The sequence below is a fragment of the Temnothorax curvispinosus genome, unplaced genomic scaffold (genome assembly GCF_003070985.1).
Source record: "Temnothorax curvispinosus isolate PA1 unplaced genomic scaffold, ASM307098v1 QBEX01004051.1, whole genome shotgun sequence".
Classification (NCBI taxonomy): domain Eukaryota; kingdom Metazoa; phylum Arthropoda; class Insecta; order Hymenoptera; family Formicidae; genus Temnothorax; species Temnothorax curvispinosus.
Window position 1 is genome coordinate 14,265 of NW_020213831.1, and position 21,292 is coordinate 35,556.

The 21,292-nt window shown below is 38.2% G+C and overlaps 1 protein-coding gene across 3 annotated transcripts; it reads left to right on the forward strand.

Annotated features, from left to right (window-relative positions):
- The first annotated feature begins 1,563 nt into the window (after window positions 1-1,563).
- On the forward strand, window positions 1,564-19,341 carry LOC112453112 (phosphatidate phosphatase LPIN2). 3 transcript variants are annotated; one of them, XR_003040572.1, is made up of 13 exons: window positions 1,564-1,875; window positions 11,586-12,547; window positions 12,962-13,948; window positions 14,017-14,138; window positions 14,221-14,429; window positions 14,700-14,879; window positions 15,312-15,836; window positions 15,949-16,030; window positions 16,107-16,374; window positions 16,452-16,955; window positions 17,072-17,175; window positions 17,765-18,182; window positions 18,945-19,033. XR_003040572.1 is itself a non-coding variant. In XM_025013672.1 (12 exons), exons 2-12 carry the CDS (start codon window positions 12,359-12,361, stop codon window positions 19,093-19,095), a joined length of 3,321 nt encoding a protein of 1,106 aa, XP_024869440.1. In that variant the 5' UTR covers window positions 1,564-1,875; window positions 11,586-12,358; the 3' UTR covers window positions 19,096-19,341. The 3 variants fall into 3 exon arrangements, 2 of the variants coding, with proteins under 2 accessions (XP_024869440.1, XP_024869441.1); XM_025013672.1 differs by lacking the exon at window positions 17,765-18,182 and having other exon boundaries at window positions 18,945-19,341; XM_025013673.1 differs by lacking the exons at window positions 14,700-14,879; window positions 17,765-18,182 and having other exon boundaries at window positions 18,945-19,341.
- Window positions 19,342-21,292: the final 1,951 nt, after the last annotated feature.

The following is a 21,292-nucleotide window of genomic DNA, read 5'->3' on the forward strand; positions in this document are numbered from 1 at the left end:
ATCATTTAACCCATTTGTCCGCGTCACTGACTATGTCAATGATACAAATTTTTGTAGTTTATAATAGCATATAAAATTTGAAAGAAAGAAAACGATTAAAAGAAAGCACTTTATTAAACGTAAACTAAGGAATAGTAAGTAAAAATTATCTGAATATGTGCTAGGTTCAGAATATGCTCATAATGGAATTTCAACTGTTCCTCGTCTATCAGTAGGACTCGCAGCAAAAGAGTTATAGTATTTTTAATGATTTTTGTCATAAGTATACTACCGCTTAAATTTTTTAGTCAATTAGCGCAGCTTATTGCTCCGTCATTTTAAATTATATTAGATCAAATTATTAGCGAGAGACACATAATATCTTCTAATCTAATTAGCAAAGTAAAAGATATAAAAATTTATTATATTTCATGGAAAAATATGTATACGTTTATCTTTAAATTTCTAAGCAGACAAGATAGTTAATTTAAATTTTAAAAACACGATACACGCGTTAATAATATACACTAATAATAAAGCTAGATATTTTTGTTGACCAATTATCCTTTAAAATTGATGCATTATTATTCTATATTTTCAAGAGAAAAATCATCCAAGGGGGGGAATGACAGAGCTACATAAGTTATCTCGTGTCACTAGTGATAACAGCCTTGGAAAAAAAACTATGCAGTAATAAGTACATTCAACCATCCAAGGCACATTCGAACGTCATCATGTAGAATAAAAAAATCACCAATCTGTTAAGTGAAGAAGCATGAAAACACCTACGAGGACGAGCCTCTGTTGTCGCGCAATAATTGGCTAATCGTTGTTGACGTGAGTCTCTTACGAAAATGTTTTTCGGTACGTGGCTAATCGCGCGATACGGCTCGGTGCCGTCGCCGATCTAGGCCAACGATCTTCACGCATTTTGCTTTCTTTAGTCCTCTACATTGAGGCAAAAAAGGCTCGCTGGTCCGACCCGTTAACGACCAATCACCAAGCTCCTCCTCATACGAAACACATCGCGTGGTCTTACCACCTCGCACGCATACTCGTCAGCGAATGTGTATACACACGCGTGTTTCGTGTACAGAGTGACGCGATTGTCCGTGAACACGTCTGTAACACGTGTATAACCCTGAATAGATAATCTCCAAGACGAATGCTTCGGTACAATCGAATTGGAAAAATGTCTTGGAAATTATTTAAATCCTCTATTCGCTAAGAGAGAAAAAGAGGAAGGAAGAGAGGATTAATAATGACAAACTAAACATTAACATTAAATATGAAAAATAAACATTGTCAGAGTGTTGCTGCCATAATTATTTACATTATACATCTAAGAGAAAACACTTTGATAATTATTGTGCTTAATATATGTATACCTATACGTTTTAAATACTTTTTGATATTTTGAAATAAAAGCTGGTAGAAATACATTTTATCTGCGCTCATTTCGATCAGTCGCTATCTAATTTTAACGGCTAATACAAATCCTTTCCGCACACCTTGTACATAGCAGGCATATATTCCCGGACAGTTTCCGTCACGACGCTAAACTTCGGACCGCGCTCGCCTGTGGTTTCAGTTTGTTTCAATCGCTCGTACAAGTCGGACGTGTTTACGCTTGCGCTCCTTCGCACGCAACGCCAGTCACACGTATACACACGCGTTCGCACGTACGTAGACCGATTTCGCGACTGGTTCGTGACGATAAACTTCGGAGTAGCTTCTTCAATCAAGCGCAGCCGCTCGGAAACATAGTGGATTAAAAAAAAAAAAAAAAAAAAAAAGAACTCGAAAGTCGTAAGCGTGTTCAAGCCCCATCGCGCTACGTGCTTCCTAACAAACGTCCACGTGTCGCATGTCGATACTTTCCCCATTTTTTTCGAGGTGAGTAATGTAACATTTCGCCGACTAACAGAACATTTCTCATTTAGCATGAATATAGTCATAGTGTTTGCTATTCAATCTTGAGAAACCTCAATTGCTTTTGTAATGAAGTTTAGAAGGCATCTCTCAGAATTAAGCGACGAAAGAAGTCCAAAGTTCACTGTGTGTCAAATGATTCTGTGCTTCTTTCTAGTTTTCCCAGAGAGAGATAATGTAACAATTAAATTCTAATTAGCTTTAGCTTGCGGGAATGGGGACAGATCGTATATAAATAATAAGTTTTTTATTTGTTTATAGTTTTATCGTATGCATATACTATATATATAATCGTGTATTATCGAAAAAAAAAAAAGAAATTTGCGAAATTTATTTGCTACCGTAGTGATATTCCTGAATATAACTGTTTACATAAGTCATTTAATCAATATCATTTAAATAACTCTGCATATATCAACATTGTCAATTATTATTCAGAGGCAGAGATCGTTTATTATAACTGTTTCCAAACCGCTGCAATCAAATATTAATGACTAAAGCTGAAATAGATAATTGATTTAATTACCGAGAAACATCATGAATGCATTTATTATCACTCATGAATGCTCTAATAAATGTAAATTAATACAAAATCTGCACCATGCTTTTTATTCGTTTTAGACTTTAAATCTTAAAAAAAAAAAAAAAAAAAAACAATTTTCTCTTCATATAGAATTTAATTTTGTTGAAGTATAAATTTTTATAAATGATTAGCAATACAAAAAAATTCTCTCTGTTAAATGAGCAAATGAAGAACTAGGTGAAATTAAACACTGTCAAAAATTTCCGAAGTTACGTAAGAGAAATTCGTCGAAAGAAGTTATGCAAATAATGCGACAAACACCTACGGTCTCCTGCCCGTGGTTACTGTACGCAATTCATCGCGTCAATCAGCGAGCTTTGAGCTCGCGGAAGCTCGTCGTTCTCATTTCGATGACACTCGAACCGCGGACTCGGAACTCGTTGACGCCAATGGAAAGCACATGAGTCAGTGAGGGAAAACATGTTTACACTTTAATGCGTAATCATATGTTGATCATTTTGCCGATAGATTACGACGCAAGTCCAACGAATTGTATACGCTATAGAAATGTGTTTGTGAGTACTTTGCATCTGTGTCAAGGTACCACAACAATTTTGCGAGAGATATAACTCGTTCGATGATACGATAAATAAAATATTTTGAACGTGAATATTTTGGAATTGAATCACTGAATATTCAAATACTTGAGAATTTTTATTATCCTTGTTTATTAGATTTTCTAAAGATTTTTACGTTGCCTTTAATTAGTTAAATCACAAGCACGGTTTATTAAATTATTATTTAGAAAATAATTATTATATCGTTGAATATATTTTGTTAAATTATATTTAGTAATTGTGATAAATCGTGGATTTCTTGGATGCTATGTTTTGATAGTATTACGCGATAATTTGACGATTGTAATATAATAATGCGATTAATAGCATGTTGGAAAAAAAATGAATGGGTCAATAGCAGAAAAATTTCTTGCATGCACTCATTGCATAATGTCTTCATTGGCTGCGCGTGCAGGTGGCTCGGGACAGCTGTATAGCTTCGTGTTTCCTGCGCTTTGATCTTATTTCGGTATAAGAAGCGCTGAATCAGCGAAGCTCGAGGCTATTGCGACTTGCGACTGACATGCCAGACTTTGTATTCTGAGAAGTCTGGGTCACGAGAAGACCTATTTTGTAGAAAAAGAGCGGTACATAAAGAAGTACAAAGCTTTTCTTCCTAAGAACAGTACGAAAGCTAATTCAGAATGAATTAATACCGCTTTTGCAGATAAGACAATTGACGTATGTACTTTAATTAATTGTCGATAAATATGTACTCTTCATTGTCTGAAAAAGTTGATTAAATTTTTAGAATACTTGAATTTTGGAGCACTTATTAGTGTCCAATAGTTGATGAATGAGAATAAATTTCAAGACTTTGGCATTATCGAATATTTAGCTGTTTTGTCTTTTCTTGTATTTCTTTGTTTTACTCTCTATTTTAAGAGTTAAAATTTTATCTTTGAAATTGAGCATCCGAATGCCCTTACTGAGAAGACGTTCGAAAATAAATGCCACCTCGCAATTGTAAATTCAGTGCCAGGTCCACGGTCAAAGAAATTCACCTGGACGAAGGCCAGTCGCCACCGCCCCTGCCTCGTCCGGATATTCTACTTTTGAAATCGTAGATCGGCGATGTCGGTCACGCGAATTCATTTCGATATCAAAACAGCAGGTCACGAGACTCCGCTGTTTTCTCTCGCTTCCGCGATAGTATATACCGCGGGAACGTCAACAACACGAGGTATTGACTGTCAGCGAAAAATAGTTTCAGCGTGTGTAAAGATGAGGTATACCGAAGAATATTGGACATATATCGAAATCTCAACGTGGTACTGAATAACCTAGATTACGCTTATAGACGAGAAATACGCCAGCGAAAGAGCTTGAACATAAAAATGCATTTTCGCGTGAGTTTGATATCATGTTATTAAAATGAGACATAAGAATTATGAGGAAGAGAGAAAAAAAGCTGCTTCTGACACCTTCAATTTTCTCAAGAGATGAAGCAAGCAACTGCACACTTAATAATTATATTTAATTACCGAGTATTATTAAGACACAATTAGCGTCAACTATATAGATTTTTCGCAACGTTAATGTTAGAAAGCTATATTACCGCTGTAATTTCGCGGACAGATCGGATGCCAGTTTCGCGCGCACTTGTTCGCACGCAACTTATTATCATTTTCAGGATTTTCGCGAAAACCAGTTACGCCGGCAATTTAATCGTTTTTACGCGACGTTTATTACAGGCAGCGCGATTTTTAGCAGCAGGTTACACGGAGAACGGGAGAAGTAGCGGCTCTCGCGGTTACTTCACGTTCGAATTACTTTCGCTGCGCGAGTAATAGCCCGCTCTCTGTCTCTCCCATGCACGAGGCGATCATGCGTGGACTGCGAACAAAGTTACGTAACGCACGTGCCATGCTATGCCACGAACGAACTCGGGGAGATCGATGCACTAGCGCGAAAAAATCGTACGTCATTGATCGGAAAATTAGCCCGTCGAAAAAAAAACCGCTCTGTCTGCCAGCGATGATCTCCGCGCATGCAACGCGATACGAAGAATGATTAATCGCGAGAAATACCGGCGACACAGTTAATCACCGGTGCATGCTTGCCGAGTGACTGCACGGGGCAACGGTCGATGGAATTAATTTCGCGATCTCGACGGAGGAGGTATCTTAATTATAAAGCCGAGTTTTTTGCAACGTGTACCGCGCGAATCGCGATCTACATTTTACAGAACCGCGAATTTTACGGTCGGTGATTGCTAAAAACAGGTTATTTTTCGACGGAATGTCTCGAGTTTCAGGATCGAAGTCTGTAATTAATATGTCTGTAGGTAATTTGATGTAATTTTGTAAGTAAGATTTCTTAAGTTACATTTGTACTAAGCAAAACAAAGATATAAATTTAAATTAAAGACGTTAAAGACGTTAAAGATATCGCTTTGCGATGTCTTTTTTATGATTATATATATACATATATATACACAAGACTTTGACCAGCTTTCAGCAAACGATGATTCACGGTACACCGAAGATAAAGAGCACCTGTTTTTATGTCACGTATTTGTCATAAAAAATTGCAATGTCATTCTTCCACAAAAATCTCTTTCGCAAAAATTTGCTTCTTACGTTTTTAACTTTTCTCGAATTGTTTTTCATATATTTATTTCTCTTTTTCATATCTTTAGTTTATAGTATTGTTTTGCTTCTATTATCAACGTTGCAATAAATAATATTTACAGCTGAATAACAAACGAAACTGTTTGAAAACGACTCGTTCAAACGATTTAACAATGATTTGTCACACACGAAACTTCAAGGCTTCGCGTTTTAGATATGTCTCGCTAGAATTTTGGCTGTTTGCCGAATGCCTCGGAAAGTCATCGCAATATATTTGCGGTTTAAGCAGACAGATATAAGGTTGCATAATAAAATTGTTGGGAGACGTCGTAGGTCAGTGCACCGAGGTAAAAGAAAAAATATTTGAGAACGCGGGTATCTGGGTATATCCGCTGATACCGAAGCGAATTAAAAGTTCGCGTGCTTCCGACAATTGTCGATTCGTTTAACGAGAACAATCGCTCGCCTTCGCCATTTGGCCATAGACATGACAGCGTATTCTCGTTAGGCGATCGTCCAAATGTCTAAACTTGCATTTTGTCTTGTTTCGAGAGGAGTGCGAAGTTCATTTCACCGATCAAGCTTTTAATTCGTAATTGCTCGCGTAGGCGTGACAAACTGCACGGTATAATTAATGTTGCAATTGTTGTTTCATTATCTTATTTCGTTATCTTACGTACAGTAGCGAATTTCAATATGTCAAGCCTGAGATACGACATATGTATAAGCGAGCTCTTTATTTAAACATTCAATTATGAGGATAATCATAATCGTAAATCTTTTCGATGGATCTTTCTCTATCTACGCAGCTTTATGATTTACGTAGATATTTTCGAGACCAGTAAACATTTTGCAAGTATCCATTTTCTATAAATATCCCGAGCGATTCGCGAAATATCGATTTGCCTCGTTTCGGACCAATCGATAGATATTTATTATTTGCACTTATTAATAGGTGCTCGAAAGCCCCCATCGACGATAGAACGCAGACGTTAACGAGGTTTCCATCTGTCACGTCAAAGCCACGAGTGGACAAATAGACAGATGTCACGTCGCGCGTCGGAAAGTTCCAAATATATGTGCACATATATATATGTCTAATTTCGCGAAAATATTCAGCTTTTTGAAACCAATCCAGCTGTCAGGTTGAGTCCTTTGTCTCTCTTTCTCTCGCGGTCTGCTCATCTCTGATTGCGCAATATTGAATAATCTTGTCAAATACGTTCACAAAGATGTACGCTTCCGCTTTAATCTCTGACGACGTAAAAATGTGATTGTGACGTAATTCGAACGTATTTATCCATACAATTTACATGCTACTTATACATGAAGGAAATAACATAATTAAATTATTATTCAATAATTACTCAGTGAAAACAGCAAGGGTTATAAAAAAATGTCACGAGACGCGTTGAGAACCTCTGAAACTTTCTTACTCGCCGGTCAAAGAGGTGAATCTCTCTCGTTGAGAAGACGAGAGGGACTGGTATACGAAGAGCTTGCATACTTCCTGGGAGAGCGTACGATCGCGCGGTAACTTTTACGGCTCTTGAACGACATCGAGAGACTTGGATTGAAATTTCAGCCGGCGAACTTTTCACGAAGGTTACGCAATCTATATAAAGTCGATTTAAACTTAAATCGCAATTTCGAAATTACGCAAGACGACGATCGCTCGTATCTCAATGTTTAAATGCATATTACCGCGGTCTGTTTACTATTTTGCCGCGGGTAATTTTAATATCTTTAAGGACAGCTTTAAATTAGAATAAAATGTAGTGCGAGAGTCACGTGCGTTCTCGAGATCGAGGCGAGCAACACAAACACTCGCTGTATATGCAAATGCAAAACAACACAAGGACACCATTCTCGTTTTGGACGAATGCGACTCGATTTTTTGTTTGCACGGGCTCGGTGACAAATCGAGAATTGCAAAGAAAATATAAGAGTGTATTTTCGTAAAGGGCGACGCAGATAGTAAAACAATTTGCACGTTGCGGGCGCGCAGGCCGGTCCTGTTGCTGCGTTTCACTCGCGCGTGCAACCTTCTCTTTTACGCAAGCCCCAGGAAAGTGATCGACGTTTTTGCGCCGTTATTCGCCAGTCGAAGATAAACTCAGCTCGTGCCTCGTAATAACGACCGTTGTTCTCGCGCTCGAATTAAGACCGCTGGCGATTAGTCGTTTTTATCACGTTTTCACTTTCCCGCTTCTTGTATGTTAAATGGAAATTTTATCAGTGAACTTCGTGCTTAGTGGATAACATTGAAATGTCGGATCTGAATGAGATATCAATCTGCATTCGTTGTTTATTGCGATCGCGTGCAATAACTGTATATAGCTAATGACCGCGAGATACGCGGGTAAAAAATCAGATAACAATTCGCATCGCGAAAGATCGGAAAATATAGTCAATTACAATTAAGAGGATGATTCGGATTTAACGCATCTCGCGAAAACAAACCGCTGCGGTACGTAAAAAAATGACGTGGGCTATTCAGCGAATTATGTATTGCGAAATCATTACGTGGCAAAAAACGTAGACGTTCTTACATTGATATTGATGAATAATAACATTTTTTTCTAATTTACGACTCACCGTACGACGAGATCTCTGTAAACATCTGAACCGCCTGCATCGCGACGAGAGGCCTTTGAGTTCTCGTACCAACAATTGTTCACATACACGAGCGCGCGGCACATTCACGATCGCGAAAGCTGCACAAAAAAGGATGAACGATGCCGTCATTAAACCTTGACAATGTTAGGCTACATGCGACTTGCGTCGGCGAACAAAGTACAACGTTCATGATTTTTGCATTGCGCTCACATCAGCCGCCTACGCGTGGCTCGACAATCAGTTGGCGGCCAAGTGAATGCAAAATGTTTGCATTTCCTTTTTTACTCATGTTCTTTAAGGACATAATCATTTAAACATTAATAAACAGCGAATTGCTACCTGGTAATTTTGAAATCCGTATGCAACTAAACATTCCGCGTGATATTAATTTTATTGATTCTAATTCTCGTTCTTTCTCTCTCTTTCTCTCTCACTGTCTTTCTATAATCCTCAGATCGAGATCTTAAGTAAATGATAAATAAACGACAAATAATATTAAAATGGGTTTGTATGGAAAATTAAAGTTCTCACATTATTCTTTAATGTAAAAATACGAAATTAATCTGTGAATACTTGTTAAAATTAGCAAGACATTAATAATATATCGATATTATTCATCTTTTAATATCTTTTCTATAACGAGAAAGGAATAATACCTTCAGTATGTTCATAATTCAAATACTTATTCAAAAATTAGCTTAGGACGCTAATTATTCATCTTTCAATATTTTTTCTGTGACGAGACTGGAATAGAATTTAGAAATGTAGAACGTGAGAAATGAGAACGTTAATACTTTGCTCAAAATGATCTAATTGTAAGCGAGAGCATATGTTATTAAGCGCTTGTTTCTATATCGTTGATGTTCTATAATAAAGATTTGCGCTATTTTTAACGGAATTACATCGAGGCAGACGCGGAACGGAGATGATGACTACCGCAACGCGTTTGCTTTGTGCTTCCTTCAAGTAGGTCGCCGTGCAGTCTGCTGTGTCATTCATATCGGGCATTCTACGTGAAAAGAAGACGTGGCATCTCGCATTCATATAGGTAGCGACCGAAAGAAACTATCACGGAAGGAAATCACGCGATATTCATTTACCGCTTCTTATGAATATTCTAAATATAACTCGGCTTACGTGACTTCGGGATTGAAACCCAGCGATTCAGCGTTTCACGATCTAAGGCCGATAAAACTACCACGCTATTTAGTCCTCGATAAGCCGGAGGTTCGTGACAGACAACGCGTCGCGGAAAAATCTCGTTTATATCAATGCCACTAATTGCCGCAATACGGCTGGCCTCACTGACGCCGTTAGTTAAAAATTTTTGGAGCCAATTTTGAAAACTAAAAAAAGAAACATAAATAAAAAATAGAAAGAGTACAGTTTAAAGTTTAACTTTAAAGGTTTTCAAATTACACATGTAAATAATATTTTTTAATTTACTCGATATTATCATGGGGAGGCCGCGTCCCCCTCACTCTTTCCCACTAACGACGTCCGTGCTGCCTTCGTTCTCCGATTAATCGGGGGTCGAGAGATGATCAAGCTTCGCTGCCATGTTTGCCAGGACGATTTCTCCGAACTGGCGATTAGCCAATTCTGCCTTCCGCTTATTTAAACGCAACGACTATTAAATTATGATCCAACGATTAATATAAAAAATTATTTTTTTCTGATGAATCTCTCTCACGCAATTGTTCTTCTTTTCCAAACGAATAAATCGAACAAAATAATTGACGATTTTGCCCAGCGTGACGTCGATCGTAACATTCATTCGGTTGCTTTACAGAAATACAGAGGCTTTTGCGCGTCTTCGTTCGAACGAGAGCGACTCGTTGGGCACGACTAAAATATCTCGCGATCATATTGATCGTCGCCGCTTCCGGCTTGATTATTTCTCGACTTCTGTCCGACGGGATTGCCCCGTCGGGCACGACCGAAATAACCCGTGATCTTACCTAATGGCCATTAATGGCGCGAGCCCGCCCGGTTCTCGAGCGTTAGGTTCCCGTGAACTTCGGCCCGTCCGCGCGGTTGCCGGGCTTCGCTGAATGCCGATGACGCTGAATGACGCGTCACGTCGTCGGCCTCCGTCATTCCGTCGGATATCTCACGCGGGGGGACCAGCGATCGACGGAGATTTACGCGGCCGCGACGGACGTTCGATCTGGATCGCCCCGACGAAACGAACGGCACAATGGCGCGGAAACCGTTGACGACTGGCCCGTTCCAATTAATTGAGCGTGAAGTTCGCAGATTTCTTATGCGACCGAAGTTAACGCTTTGAGCCGCCGCGGCAACTTCACAGTTCGCACCGCGGCGCCGAATTTTTTTCCCGCTGCACGGTTAAATATTGAAGGATGTTTAAAGCAATATCTTGAGTTAAATAATATTTTGTTATTTTTATTAGCTTCTAACTACCATGTCGAGATTTATTATTTTAACTTCATTGATTTAGTTAAATTAACGACATATTGAATAGGAGCAGTGGTGATTCCTATAGGAAATGGTTATAAAAATGAATCAAATTGAGTATAATTTGACACTACGAATTTAACAGGGTGTTTGTAATTTTCATTCAAGTTTTGAGAGTAGATCAACCAATGTATAGATAAATCAGAAACACAAATAATTTATCGAATAACACCTTTAATAAAATTTCATATTAACAATGATATGCCACTAAAACTTTGACTCTCATTTGATTCAATTTTAGGTATATAGTAAATAATACTGGGGCAAAATTTTTACAGACGCGCGTAAAGGCTTAATCATTTTTCCGTATAAGTGAATTTTAACGACGCTGGATAACATTACGTCGAATTTCTGGTGATAGCGTAATCGCTTTACGAGATTAAAATTCAAGTCCGCGAAATCTCGTTACGGAATCGGGACATAAAGGCTGATTTATAGAGGCCGTAACCGTTAATTTAAGCCGTAATCTTTAAGAAATTGACCAATCACAGTCGAATGTGAGAAGAACAATCGACTGTGATTGGTCAATTTCTTAAAGATTACGGCTAAAATCAACGGTTACGGCCACTATAAATCAGCCTTAAGACGTCTTAAAGATGTCATTAAGACGTCCTTATGTCTTGATTTTGGACATTGCGCTGTCTGGGTCGTCCCGTGGAGAATCAAGACCGATCGCGTTTTTTTTCCGTCGGCAGACGGAGAGAAACACGGGCCGACATATATTGCCGAGTGTCGGAAATTGCCTCGGACAACGGAGCGGATATATCGCTCGCTCATCGCGCTCGGAGGCGAGGCTGATCGATGCCGTGGCACACGGGCATGCGAGCGCACAGGTGGGCATAATGTCACGTTTCTTTGTTCCAGGCGATCCGTGCCGGGAGACGTTCTAACGTATTCGAAACGCGCGCCAACGTCCGTCGGCTGACCACGTGGTACGCGTCGCCGTATCGACCACCGGTGCGGCCGCCGCGCCGATTGGCCCGGCCGAGGGACACGTGACCGCGCGCAACGTCAGTTCGGACCGCCGTCTGCTGGTCTGCACTTGTGTCGGGTCGGGCCTACACTTGTCAACGTACGTTCGACGGGGGAACAAAGGACGGCCGCGGAGAGACGACCTTCTTCGCGCTGCGCTCTTTCGCGCTCTTTCGTCGGCGTCTCGCGTTCAGATCGTCTCCGTTCGTCGTTCTGCGTGTCGCGTGTCTCGATCCTCGACGCAGCCGACGGGGATTCGCGCACAACGTCACGGTGCTGGAGCAGCGCGTCCCGTGAGACCCATCAGGCGCTTTTGACAGCTCGCCGTCGCCGCGCGTGACGGCGTCGTCGGCGGCGGACCGCGGCCGGCTGAGTTTCGTCGCAACGACGGTGTCATCGGTGGCTCGAGGGGAGATCGGACGGGGAGCCGTCGACGAGTCGCGACTCCGTACAAATCCGCCGGAGCGGAGTAGTCTCGATCCTCTTCGCGGCTCTTTGCGTCTCCGTCTCTGTCTTTCTCTGGCTCTCTGTCTCTCTCGCACGCGGGAGACCTTCGGACTGAAGACAGCCGCGAATATACGTTTTTTTCGCCTTTCGCCGCGCCGCGAATTTCGAACGACTCCCACCCTTTGCCATCCGCGGCCTGCGGCGCGCGGGCTTAGGAGATGTACAGCATGAACTATATCGCCAAGATCATCAGCAACTTCCGCCTCTTCTACAACGAGATCAACGCCGCGACTCTCACCGGCGCGATCGACGTCATCGTTGTCGAACAACCGGACGGCTCCTTCACGTGCTCGCCCTTCCACGTCCGCTTCGGCAAGCTCGGCGTGCTACGTTCCCGAGCGAAAGTGGTAAGTCCCCTCGAGCACTCGCACTTATTATCGGCGGTTTATCGCATAAATGAGTACAGTGAGATTAGAGATCTGTTTTAAAAACAGTTATTTTCCTCGGCTTTGTATCAATCGGCATTTTTTTTTGAATTGTTATTAAAATATTTGATTATGATACTTATAACATTGTAGTGCTTACTTATTTATTATAATTGAACATTTAATATTTCTGTTATTAAAGTAATGTGCTGTTGCATATTAAAATAAATTATTTATCATTATTTGACGTTGTCCTTTTTAAGATCTCTTCTACACGCCATTCTTGTCTTGTACATTTATATTTTTATTATGTTGAGATAAAAAATGAATATTGTACAAGAAAGTTATTTTTTTTATATATAAAGCTTTAGATACATATGAGAAATATTTTCATAGGTGGACATTGAGATAAATGGAGAACCTAGGGAAATTCACATGAAACTTGGAGATTCCGGCGAGGCGTTTTTCGTAGAAGAAGTCAGCTCAAGTGGATCTCCAACGGATACCGAAATTCCGCCGCATCTTGCCTGCTCTCCCATACCCGACAATTGCTTCCCACCGGCAAAATTCAATCTGTTGTCGGATCTGCCTCAGGAACAGAGAGAGAAGATCCTTGTAGACTCGGTTCTGTCCATAGAGCGAGAGAAATGGGAGCAGATGTCCGCCTTGCCGCCCGATCAACGGGAAAAGTTTCTGATTGAACAGTTCTCAGATCTTCCCGCGGAACATCGCGAGAAATGGCTTCAGATCGCCTCGTTGACTGTGGAGGAACGGGACGAGATGTTTAAGGAAAGCTTCGGCACCATATCTCCGGAGCAGAAGCAACAGATGATCAGGGAACAGTATTCCGCTTTGAAGATGGAGGACAAGGAGAGATTGTTCAAGGAAAATTTTCCAGAGCTTTCGATCGAGCAGAGGCAAAACTTCGAGAGAGCTTTATTGAGTGACTGGAAGAAGAAGGAAGAGAAATGGGATGAGAAACACGACAAGAACGAGGACGAGGAGATATTTGATATGGACGTTATTAATGACGAGCAGCCGAAATCTACAATTTGCCCAAAATCTTTCGTAGCTGTCACTTCGACTGAGAGAATTCGAAAGATCAGCGTGGTGAAGAATGATTTTAGACCAATTACGGATGACCCCCAAAGTAGTAGTAAGGAAAAGTCTAGCGACGAGTCAAATTCGTCTTTGGGCAAGAAGAATTTGAAGGAAGAAATTGTTGATGAGAGCAAGAGTAACAGTTCGACTAAGAGAAAACGCAAGAGGAAGAGTATCATGAGGAAGAAAGGCTCACAGAGGAAAACCAGCAATGGCAGTAGCAGCCAGACAGAATTGAGCGAGACTGATGCAGTATTTACCGAGGAATCAATTAGTGAGGCGGTAAGTATTTCAATGAGATTATACTTCTGTTATATGCCGACATACTTACTTATTGAAGATATTTAAAGGGGCCCACTCCAATGGCAGAGGATGAAAAGAAGAATGCTGCTGCGGAATCAACATCCGCCGATGCAGTTGAGATACGACCCGAAACCGATTTTCACTTCTTCAGTGACTCAGAAGTTACCAAGTATGTAATTTATATTTTTTGTTTACATTATTACTATACATGTACAGATATACTTATCGACTTGTTGTGATGTGTTCAAAAGAAATAAGGACTCCAGACCATCTTCACCCGTTCAATCAGACACGGAATTCGAAGTGCGTAAAATTACGCAAGACGGCAGCGAGAGGGAGGACGATAAGGCTCATCAGCAGAGTTGGAGATGGGGCGAACTGCCCAGTCCACCTCCAGAGCCGGCGCATATGTCGCATAGAAATTCATTGAGTTCTCTGACGACAACTAATCAGCCGAATAGTTAGTATACGATTTCATTACCTTAGTTTATAAATATCAAACTGTGTACACCGTTCATAATTAACATCACATTGTACGGTTCTAATTGAAAATGCTGTTATCGATCATTCATGTTTCGAGAAACTAATACGCCTGATTCTGATACACAAAATTATAAAAAAATTTAACAATTCGATATTGTAAAATTCTTAATCTTTTTTTTCCATAAAAAGCTAACTCAAAACGCTTGATCACTAACTAACCGTTCGCTAACCGCTTTTTTAATGGCAGAAGATGCACAACGATCTATGCTCAGTGGCATGTTCTCCTTTATGAAGAAGACTTCTCGCGTAAGACACAATCCGGAATCAGAAGGAATTTATCTTAGCGATCTTAATGCCGACGAACTGGACCCCGAAGTTGCGGCTTTGTACTTTCCCTCCTCACATCGAGGCCCGACGATGGTTAAAGGTATATGGTAAACTGGCTTTTGCTTCTGCATGTTAAAAGCGCATGTAAAGTGCATCAAAACTAACAGTAAATGAATTTCTTTGTATTATGAGTATTGAATTAAAAGCAAAGTGTTTTTTTGCATTTTTTCTGTTTTTGTTTCCAAAAATAAAATAAAATAATCTTGAAGCACTTAACGAATATTTTATGTACTTGGCGCGAGACACTACCGTGTCTCTTGATACTATTCGGTTTGTCTTTTTGCTTTCTAGGAATGAAAGGGTTTACTTTCAACTTTGTGATAGTAATAAGTAAAGATAAATGACTAACAAAGGTGTATTTGTAAATAAAATTTGGTTTTCGTTGTTTTAATTAACTAAATTGGTTGTGGTGTTATTCCGTGATATTGTTTTTCATATTTTGTGTAAGAGTACATAACGTATTTTATTACAGATGAAAAAACGGTGGATGAAGAAGATACAGAGTCGGGTAACGGGCCGAGCCTACCTCAGAGCCCCAACAGTGTTGAGGGAGCTATCGGTGGACCAAAGTCTCTGGATAGCGATTTCGAAGAACCAAAGCATCCTATTTTCGATAATAGCATAGAAATAAGTATGTCTCTGTGCGGTGGTTTGGACAGCGAAAATGGACCATCCAAGGAAGCTTTCAACGAAAATTTATTGCACTTCGAGGACATCTGTGCCGATCCAAAATTGTACGAGAATCCAAATCTAGTCGTAAAAATTAACGGGAAATTCTACAATTGGGCTACAGCTTGTCCGATAGTGTTGACCTACGTCGTTTTTCAAAGACATTTACCGCAAAGCGCGATCGAAAATCTGTACATGTCGTTGCCGGTACACGAGGATAAGAAGCGACAGAGCAGCGGCAAGCCCGAAAGTCGTAGTACATATAGTTCATGGTTTTCTTGGAGACGTTCCACGCAACCTCCTAAAAAACCGGAGGACGCTAGTCAAAGTAAGATTTTTCAAACTTTCAATTTTACCTAACAAACTTTCTATTTTACAAATAGTTATATTTATTTTGAAATTAAATTATATTAAAAATATAATTCTTTTATTTATTACAGACGACGAAATTACTGCGCAGTCATCTGAACAGTCTTTGGGTGCTAAGACTGTAACAAACGATGAATTACCGTCTACTAACAGGTAAGTCTCTCGATAGCTTTTTTCTATCCGATTTTTTTACATTCTTTAATTCTGTGTTCTAATTATATATTTACAGGGAAGTAAAGACTGAGCAAAACACAGATTCGTCAAGCTCAACCGAAATAATGGAAACTTGTACAAGATTGACAAGTACGTCGAACGAAACTGCGCTTACAAAGACTGAGAAAACACGTGAAGGAGAGGGCGAAGGATACAGCGGCGGTGAGGATTCCGATAGTAACCACAACGAACCAGCGGGTATTAAGATTCCTGTGGAAAGAAGACCGTATTACGAGTCCACGGAAAAGTATCGTAAAACTTTGCGACTGTCGTCTGAACAGATAGTAAGTATTTTTGTGTAGTTTCTACAGTTGCGTAAAGTATGAACAAAAGAAGTGATTGAGTTTCGATCTCTTTATAGGCGAGTCTCGAACTGAAGGACGGCGCCAACGAAGTAGTCTTTAGCGTAACCACTGCTTACCAGGGTACGAAACGCTGCAAATGCCATATCTACAAGTGGAAGTGGGATGACAAGATTGTCATCTCTGATATTGACGGCACCATTACGAAGTCTGATGTCCTGGGTCACATTCTACCGATAGTGGGCAAGGACTGGGCTCAATCCGGGGTTGCTCAACTGTTTACGAAGATAAAGAACAACGGCTACAAACTATTGTACCTCTCGGCGAGAGCAATTGGTCAAGCTGGGGGAACTCGGGAATATCTGAGAAACTTGAGACAAGGGGATCTGTCGCTGCCAGAAGGCCCGTTACTTTTGAATCCTACAAGCTTGATCTTGGCATTTCATCGCGAGGTGATAGAGAAGAAGCCGGAAGAATTTAAGATATCCTGTCTGAAAGATATTCAAGCGCTATTCCCTGAAGGATCTTCGCCATTTTACGCCGGATATGGAAATCGCATAAATGTACGAACGATAAATCCTATTTATCGATTATAAATTAATTTGAGATGAATGATAAACTTTTTGTAAAAATTATATTAGAGCAAATGTAACATGTAAAATATATTTTATATATGCAGGACGTGTGGGCGTATCGAGCAGTAGGCATTCCTATAATGCGGATCTTTACCATAAACTACCGAGGAGAATTGAAGCATGAATTGACACAGACATTCCAATCTTCGTGAGTATTATTACATCATATTATTTATTTTAAAATATTTTTAAATAATGTTAAAATAATGTTTTTTTTCTGCGTCGAGGAATATATAACAACAGAAATCGAGAAATAAAAATATATATTTATTTGATTATTGCTCAAATAACAATATACGTAATAGTAATTTAATCACTTGTTTTTACACTTTAATACATTAAATTCTTTTTCTGCTTTGTAGCATTTTTTTTATCTGTTAATTTTTTTCTATTTGTGATTTTTTAAATGCTGTATTTTGTGCTTCTAAATACCCTACTGTATTAATCTTGAGCAATGTGTACTAACTTTAAAGCAGTGGTTATTTGCAGATGGCATTTAACATATTATTGCATGTATTTTTAATTAATTTTTATATCTACTACTTACTAACAACTTTTATGATCGAGAATATTTCTTTTAAATATGCTAAAGGTAAAACTGTTAACAAACTGGAAGCCGTTTTTCTTACTAAACAATGAAAAGGTTTGAGCGTTAAAAATGAAGTTATTGGTTGAAAAAAATAGAAACACAAGTTTTTCAGAGGGTATTGATAGGTGGGATATTTCTGTGATTACAGTTATACGCGTCAGTGCAATATCGTCAATGACTTGTTCCCGCCGCTTATGCCAAACGTCTACTGATGACACAACCATAAATTTTAATAGACGTATTAATTAAATTGAATTATATTAAAGTATTATACAGTAATGCCGGTGACGTATCAGGCTTTCATGCATTATTGCGTTATGTTTGGGACATTGCCATGCATAATTTCGCTACATTTCCTGATAATTGACATAGTACAAAGTTAAAACACACATTTTATATACACTGTAAGTACACACGAGTGATAAGCTATCAGGAAAGCTTATTTTCAGTTATAAACATTTAAATGTGATACGTCGGACGTAACCGTAATTAGATATGTTAATATTATATTTTGGAATATATTTGGTTGTGCGACAACTCCTACTTATCTTCTTATGATTTATAGGGTAAGCACTTGTTTTGTACACATTTGCTTTCTTATCACTGCTTGATATGCTTTGATTTTTAGCCATTTCTAACATCTCGTCATTGGGATATATTTTCCATTTGTTTCTGGCAATGGGGAAGGGATGGTATTAATGATTTATAATTCATAACTTATTTGAGTGTATAAGTGAAGAAAATGTTTATCGCGCCTCTGTCAAACTCATTTTATCTTTTATTTGCTTATCGTATCATAATTTTTCAACCAAGCACTTCATGATTGCTCTCTCATAAACTGTGATTCTGCCATTCAAACATTAATAATATGATTCTTATAAACTAATTATAACTTATAGGCTGTGTGTAAATACTACGTGTGGGTTCTCATTTATATCGATTTTCCTCTGCAATTGATCATAACTTATACGATTTTTTCATTTTTATTCATTTTTATCTTTACAATTTATATTATATATGTTTCTCGTCAATCTAATCTTAGATTTCTTGTATGAACTGTATATATTTTAATCCAACTCTCTTATTTAATGTATGTACATATTGCCACACATATCATACATTAACAGTGTACGTGTTAAGAAAGATTGAGATTGATAAAATTCATTGCAGTTTTTTAATCGATTTACATTACATATTAATTCGTCATGTTATAAAAACGAGCTGTAAACGCCAATTAAACATTCATTTTTCAGTCATACTGACGGCACAAGGATACGAACGTGTTTGACACGTGCTCTCTGCAATTTTTGTTTATTCTCTCATTGCAGGTATTCAAACATGAGCTTCATCGTCGATCACGTATACCCGGCACGGCGAGAAGACGCTACCGATGAATTCAGCAATTTTGCATACTGGCGAGAACCGATACCTGAAGTACCGAAACTCGAGGAGCTCTACACTCAAGCTCAAGCTACCTAAGAAACTTCCTTTATTCCGTCATTTTCTTGAACTACGAACGACGATTATCATGTTTAACTAACTTTTATACTCTGTGCGTCGTAGTGACTTTGACAGGTGTGATTGTCTATAATACGTCTGGAAAGTCTCACTATTTCTTTGTATATTGGATTTGTTCTTTAGATATTAAGTAATTATTTGTAAAAAGATCCAGAAGAGAGATTGCTTATATACCTATAAAAGTTATGTATAATATATATATTGTATATATATGTTATATATACATTTATAATAATTAACTTATACATATATATGTATTTGTATCATTTATATGGAAGAATAAGTTTTATTACATATGTGATTTCTCTTCGAAAAGATTAAATTTCATCGAGATATGCGGCTAAACATTCCAGCTTTATTACATTTAAGTAACGAGAGATCTTTGTGTTAAATAATACCAGATACATTCTATGTCTCAGTCGGACTTAATCACACCAGTCAATGTACACGGCGCGCCTAGAAACTATAATACACTATAGCTACGTGCTTTACAGTGTAACTAACAGCGAGCCTTGTATCGCGCACTATACTTCAGGAGTCTGCAAGTTGTCCCAAATGGTATCTTTTGTCAGAGTCGGTGTAGAATACTCTTTGAAAATGATTAATTGGGAGTTTCTTAATCTTTGTCGCCTAGCGTGAATCGTCTATGTATTTGTGGCTCCTGCTAGAGAACCTCGCTTGTTACTGCACACGTGCAAGTTTTATACGAGCATATAAATTGTCTGCGTACATGCCGTCAGTTTTCTACATTGAAATGCGTTGGAATTTCGCTTAGCAATTGATAGTAAGATATTCTTCTAGGACGTAAGGTGCATTAGCAGGCGGATAGTTAAGTGTTTACTGCTTACGTTTCCTACTTTTAGATAGTTATAATTTCAGAGAGCTATAATTTATTTTTGTATAAGATCTTGATTAAGTTAGTGTGCTGTGAAATTGCCATATCTTCAAAATGTTATCATTTACATTGTGATATTCTGATCAAACTAGGGATTATTAAGTAGATAACGGATACAGACATGGATTTCCTTTGAAAATATTTTTGTTAAGATAATCGTACGAAGTACGAATCCACTCTGTACTTCCGTAATCCGTACGTGACCTAATTTTTATTTGCTATTTAATTGTTCTCTTCTCAATATCACGGTTGTCCTCTAATCAAATACATTCTCGCTTTTGGTCTTTCATATGTTACCTAAAATATTTTTGACATACATAGATTAAGTTATCATTATTGTTTTAATTCGGTTAACGTTATGTAAAAATAATGTTGACGGATTTCACTTCTCGAGTCATGCGATTGAAGCAACAAAAGTACAACTGTATCCAACCAAAGAGGATAGAGTTATATTCGCAATAGATTATGTCTTTTATTACGTGATAATGCACTCACTGTAGGACAACGAGACAGGAAAATTGCAAGAACAAAGTACCAATAATTTTAAAAGCCTCTTAATTTAGACAAACACGGCACAGATTGACAAAGGAATTTATGACAAAAAGAAATATTGTATATATTTTGTAATACTGATTTAGAACAGACTTTAAATTAACTATTATTTTAACTATTATTTAACTATTATATGATGCGATATAATGTTATACTGTAAATTTATAATTGTTTAATATTTAATTTGTAGTATTTATCTATTTTGTTAAGCATTATTTTTGGTACAAATATATTTAGTCAGTCTGTTTATAATTTCCTTTACTCTGTTTTTTTTTTTATATAATTTGTTATACTACCATGGTATAATCATTCTTCGCAATAATAAAAAGTATTTTCCATTTTTTAATAAGAATCTAGAATCGAACAAATTGGAAGTAACGCATAATAGTAATGAATATATTGATGTAATGGTAATTATTAAATGCGACATCTTTTTACCGAATAATCTAATTTTTACAAATGGAAATAATGCATATAGAGATTATTATGGGACAGTGTTAAAAATTTATGTTATATAAGCTGACACATGTTTACTAAGTTTTTCATGTCAATAATAGTATCACACATTATACCTGTAAGATGATCTCATCGTAATGCAACCTGTTTTATTGAATTTAGTTTACTTAATTTTCGTCTCTTAGCAGTATTAGCACATCCCTAAACTTCTACATATAATAAATGTATGACCTGTACCCTTTGGAATCGTAAATA